General features: G+C 37.6%; 1 protein-coding gene across 1 annotated transcript; it reads right to left on the reverse strand.

Moving 5' to 3' along the window:
* Window positions 1-2,530: 2,530 nt before the first annotated feature.
* On the reverse strand, window positions 2,531-3,319 carry LOC107466686 (pentatricopeptide repeat-containing protein At2g02750-like). Its single transcript, XM_016085691.1, has 2 exons — window positions 3,125-3,319; window positions 2,531-3,028 (listed from the first exon to the last, which is right to left on the reverse strand). The coding sequence occupies exons 1-2, from the start codon at window positions 3,317-3,319 to the stop codon at window positions 2,531-2,533; spliced, it is 693 nt and encodes a 230-aa protein (XP_015941177.1).
* Window positions 3,320-6,177: the final 2,858 nt, after the last annotated feature.

Raw genomic sequence — 6,177 nt, forward strand, 5'->3', positions numbered from 1 at the left:
ATGCCCTTCTCTTATTCTTTTTCTTCTTCTTCTTCTTCTTCATCATAGCAAGGAGCAGCGACAAATTGGCTTGCAATTCTTCTGATGCCATTTTCTTAAATAAACCAACACCTATATCACACTGCATTCAGCATCATCCCAGAAATCATGGAGTTCCAAGTGATCAAGTTTCTATTATTCCCTTCAGCTGCATTGAAGACATTGAAAGCAGCATGCCGACAACCACACTTGGAATACATGTCCACAAGTGCAGTAACCAATATAACTTCATCATATGAAGCAAATTTTAAAGCAAGACCATGAACCTGTCTACCAAAACAAGCATACAATAAGGTAGCACAAGCAAAACGCGCAGACACCAAAGTCACTGAATTGGGTTTAACCTCTAAAAATCCCACCATTATCATGTCCTTAAACACATCCAAACCAAACGAGGAAGAGGTAGATCGAGTGAGACTCGTGGTCATGGTAGAGAGAAGGCTTCGACCTAATCCCTAGAGACTGTTCAGTCATCGCCCTCTACCCCGAATCCCTAGCGGACTAGCAATTTATTATGGTCCCAAACCCAAACTATGTGCCTCCTTCTACTATGCCCCATGTAGATCCAGCAACAGATACTGTGGTGGGCGATTCCTCCAGTGCCTCTCGCAGGATGCCCCTCCACCACCGCCCGTCATCGGGCTGAGGATTTGGCCCAATGACATGTATGCGTGAGTACATGCAATTTTTTAATCTTTAGTTTGTTAATCTTAATAAGTTTATGTGTGTGTATGTGTTTGTTAATGTTAGGTTTTTTTTCTAATAGGTTTGCACCAAACAATAATGCTTACACACTGGAGATCTCCAAGGTCATTAAGTCAATGTACGACCACCCGTGGCCAAGGTACACAACGATCCTATCTGAGACCAGAGAGCAGTGGTTTCAGAAGTGGGCAGTAAAAATCCAATAACGTTGAATCAATTAACTGTATTTGAAATGTATTTTATCCAGACTAAATAATATTGTTGAATCACTTTGTGTAGTTGAAATTTATATAGGATGCGAAACATAATCTCAGGATCAGGAAGATCTACGACCACCGACAGCTAAACGGATTTAGCAGATAATTAGTGACGTTCATCACGGGGCGGCCACCTAACGAGATGGATCCGTCTATCCATCAAGAAGGAACTGGAGGCCCATTTTAGAAATGATGAGAGATTCAAGCATCACCATCTAACTAACGTCTCTAACAGGGCTTCGCACAGGGTCGTCGAAGTATACGGGTGGATCGGCGACCTTCATGAAGACAAAGCGCAGACTAGTAAATAATTTGGTAATGTTTAATTTTTTTATGTTGTTACTTGAATTAGTTGTTTAATTTCTTGATTTATTTTATTGGTTGATATAACTTGTAGTCTAAGTCGTTGGATCATGAGGCAACACTGGTAGAGACCTTCAAGTATACCCATACTTTGAAGGTCAACAAGGAGAGATTTGCTGACGAGTGGTCTGCAACCTATTATGTGAGTTTAAATTAATCATAAGTTTCAAATTTATTTGGTTTAAAGTTAATTAACTATTATCCTAATCACAACGTGTGTGACACAGAAGGATTACATGTAGAAGTTGGAGGCCGTGACCCAGCAGTCTCAGTCACCTAGTAGAAACGATGAAGCCAGCTCCGAGACCTCAGTGGTAAATGAGAGGGTTTGGCGTGAGATTGCCTCTAAACCCCACAAGAATTGCCACTTTGGGTTGGAGTCGTTCTTCACTAGTGGCTTCCTGTGCCTCAGCCTCTGCCACCAGCCCTGCCGATCTCTAGGAAGTTATCAACTTGAGGGAAGAGGTGCAGAAGATGACATAGTAGCTTCACCAACAAGCCAAGCAGTCTGAGCAGAGGTACAACGACCTTCTTGCATGCGTTGGAGGAGTTGTTAACATCAACTTGGACCTGACAGAGAAACTCGAGTAGCTATATCGTTTGCAATAGCAAATGGATATGTACAACCAGCAGATGCACATTGGAGGTAGCGGTGCTAATGGTTCCAGCGGCAACGCTGCTAGTGGGGTACCGACTTCAGCACCTACTTCGCCGCTTCAGCAGGGGGACCTCGATGACAACGACGACGATTATCGGAATTTGTAGGGTTTAGGGATTTTTTTATGTCTACTTCATTGTATTCTACTTCTGCGATATTTTATTATATTTAGACCATTTATTTTTAATAAATAATTTGTTTATTTTTGGTAATTTTGAATTGTTGCTAGCAATTTCGTTAACAAATCTTTTAATTTGACTACTAATTGTAGTTTAATTGTGCCAAAAAAAATAAAAATAAAGGTTAAGTACGATTTTTGTCCCCAACTTTTTTTTATATACAAAATCGTCCCTAAAGTTCATCGTACTTTTAAAACCGTCCTTCGGACCAAAATGCCCTTCTCTTATTCTTTTTCTTCTTCTTCTTCTTCTTCATCATAGCAAGGAGCAGCGACAAATTGGCTTGCAATTCTTCTGATGCCATTTTCTTAAATAAACCAACACCTATATCACACTGCATTCAGCATCATCCCAGAAATCATGGAGTTCCAAGTGATCAAGTTTCTATTATTCCCTTCAGCTGCATTGAAGACATTGAAAGCAGCATGCCGACAACCACACTTGGAATACATGTCCACAAGTGCAGTAACCAATATAACTTCATCATATGAAGCAAATTTTAAAGCAAGACCATGAACCTGTCTACCAAAACAAGCATACAATAAGGTAGCACAAGCAAAACGCGCAGACACCAAAGTCACTGAATTGGGTTTAACCTCTAAAAATCCCACCATTATCATGTCCTTAAACACATCCAAAACCAAACGAGGAATTCCATTTTGCAACAACCCAGAAACAAACACATTATAACTCACCACACTCTTCAGAGGCATTTCTTTAAATACCTCACTCGCAGAAACGTCACCACAATTTGAATACACAGTGACAAGCGAAGTGGCAACATAAACATCAAATTCAACTGCCAGCTTCACTGCCAAGCAATGCACCTAAACAACATGGATCCACACACCACAATCAGAGAGAAAACACAAGACGGTGATGGAGCTGGGCCTCAAGTTTGAGAACCTAATTCACTGAAACACCTTCAAAGCCTCCCCTGGAAGTCCATTTTGCGAGATCCCAGAAAGCACCGCATTGAAACACACAACATTCCATTGCGGCATTTCCTTGAACACCTTGAGAGCTTCGGGTAAGAACATCACTTTCAATGCGTAAGCAGCAGAAGGGTGGTGAAGGCATAAGGTATTATTGGGAATTGATTTTGAAAAGATGGACATGGAGGATTTGAGAGTGGGAAGGTGAAGAGAGGTTGGCACATGCTTTGAGGAGTGGTGGAAATGTGAAGAAGGAGAGTGGGGTGTGGAAGAACAAGAGTAGAGCTTAGAGAAGAGGTTGAGAGCTTCTCTGTTCTTTTTCTTTTTTATTTTATAATTTTTTTAGGGGTAATTTAGTCCAGAATTTTAAGATTTAGGTCAAAAGGACGATTTTAGAACTACATTGAACCTTAGAGACGATTTTGTATGGAAAAAAAGGTTGTGGGCGAAAAAATTTTTGGCTTATACCTTAGGGACCAAAATCGTACTTAACCCTAAAAATAAAAATACTACTGACAAATTTACCGGTGGACAAATCTGAGGGTAACTTGGCACCTAAACACGTGAAATGGCGCCAAAGTTACAATTGAATTAATCCGACAGTAATCATTAACTCATTCTCAACAAATCCATCGAAAAAATCGACGTAAAATTTGTTAGTATTTAGCGTCGGACAAAAATAATTCATTGGTAAATAGTTTTTGGTGTTGTTTTTACCATCAACTCCAAGATGACAGTAAATCTGATGGTAAAATAATTACCGGCGAATTTATTTAATGAATCTGACGGTAAATCTCACGGTACTCAACATTTTTCTTTAATCTCTCTCTCTCTCTCTCTCCCTCTCTCTCTCTCTCTCTCTCTCTCTCAATTAGTGAATTTACAAACCAAACCTAAATGGAAATCCTAGTAGAGACAAGAGCAGCCCACACCATCATCCCCATCACTAGCTGCCACTCGTCATCTTCTCCTCACCGTGGAATCTTTGTTCGAACACATCGCCATCGCTCACGTGCCCACCTCCCTCTGCACATCACCCACCTGACCGTCACACCTCACCTTGCACCCCCCCTCTCCCTCTCCCTCTCTCTCTCTCTCTCTCTCTCTCTCTCTCTCTCTCTCAATTTAGTGAATTTATAAACCAAATCTAAATGGAAATCCTAGTAGAGACAAGAGCAGCCCCCACCATCATCCCCACTGCCAGCTGCCACTCGCCGTCTTCTCCTCACCGTGGAATCTTTGTTCGAACACATCGCCATCGCTCACGTGCCCACCTCCCTCTGCACATCACCCACCTGACCGTCACACCTCACCTTGCACTACGAGAAAATTGCTGGATACCATCGGATTTACCGTCGAATAAATCTGATGGTATAAATCTCGTCGGTAATTATTTACCGGTGGACTTTCTTATCCACCGCTAATTACCATCGAAAAATTTCCGCCAATAACTTTTACCATCAGATTTATCTCCCGGTAAATCCGACAATAGTATGTTATTTACTAAAAACTAAATTAATAATTATCGGCGGATAAATCTGACAGTAAATCCGTTATAAACTTAAATTTTAATTTTTTTTATAAATTCACTCATTATCATCCTCCTCCTACAACAGAAAAGAACAAAAGCATATATAACTAATACCAACTAATCAAACAAGTAAAAAAGATAAAATTAAAATACAAAAAAAGTATAATAACCAACTGCATTATAGAACAGTAACTCCCATATTCTGCAAATAAAAAGAGAAATTAAGTGTATATGCACATTATGACTAGAAACTTGTCTTAAAGTATTGTTTGCCTCTCCCTTCTCTCTCTACAAAAATATATTCTGTGTGCAAACACAAGGAACACAAGAGGCAAGCTCATAGGCAACAAGGAAGCATTAGAAAAACTGTAGGGAATTATGTCTTTCTTACTTATGTTGGCATGTAGTATGCTCTGTTTTATTTTCTTCCATCCATGCATGGCTATCATCTTTCATGTATTTTATGGCATGAATTATTCTTTGCTTATCTCTCATCTACACTGAGCATGATTATCTATTATGTCAATTATACCCTTTTGAATCCATTAATATGTATCACATATCTTTTCTATGTGCATTTACATGACCTTTTAATTATCATTCATTCCTTTCATGTTGAGAGTACATGTCCCTTTAAAATGTTTTATTAAATTATTTAACATTTCCTAATTTTATTATGTGCCCTTACATGACCTTTGATACCGTTACATCATTATTATTCCTTTAATGTTGAGAGTACATGCTTCTTTTTGTGTCTTGTTCAAAGAACCCTATTTTATTATATGTAACTAAATGACCCCTTATATCATTATGTTATTATTGCTCTTTTATTTTAAAGATCAAAGGGTACATGCTTCTTATAATATCTAATCCAAGTATTTCAAATACTCACTTTCTTACAATATGCACTTAGATTATATTTTGTACATTATATCATTAATATCTTCTTAGGGTCAAGAGTACATGTTTCTTTATAATTATTTTATTCAGCTAATTAATATCTCTCATTTTATTACATGAAATTATATTGACTTTTATACCATTAGATTAATATTAATATTTCCATGAGTTAAAAAGAGCACATGCTTTCTTAAATATTTTATTCAAACATCTAATATACCCTATTCTACTAGGTGCATATCATTATGTCATTATTACTCCTTTAAAGCCAAGAGTACGTGCTTTCTTAAATATTTTATTCAAACATCTAATATACCCTATTCTACTATGTGCATATCATTATGTCATTATTACTCTTTTAAAGTCAAGAGTACATGCTTTCTTAAATATTTTATTCAAATATTTAATATACCCTATTCTATTATGTGCATATCATTATTATTACTCCTTCAAAGTCAAGAGTACATGCTTTGTTAAATGTTTTATTCAAATATATAATATACTCTATTCTTATTATATGATCGTTGCACCATTATATTACTCCTTTAGGATCGAAAATACATAATTTCTTTAATATTTTGTGCAATTATTTAAAATGTCCTATTTTCTG

This window comes from Arachis duranensis, chromosome 9 (genome assembly GCF_000817695.3).
Source record: "Arachis duranensis cultivar V14167 chromosome 9, aradu.V14167.gnm2.J7QH, whole genome shotgun sequence".
NCBI classification, from domain to species: domain Eukaryota; kingdom Viridiplantae; phylum Streptophyta; class Magnoliopsida; order Fabales; family Fabaceae; genus Arachis; species Arachis duranensis.

Excerpts from the sequence above, each read along its gene's own strand:
- LOC107466686 (XM_016085691.1), bottom strand. The coding sequence starts at position 3,319 with ATGTCCATCTTTTCAAAATCAATTCCCAATAATACCTTATGCCTTCAC. Across the intron at positions 3,029-3,124 it reads TTCCAGGGGAGGCTTTGAAG|GTGCATTGCTTGGCAGTGAA; the intron begins GTGTTTCAGTGA and ends CATGTTGTTTAG.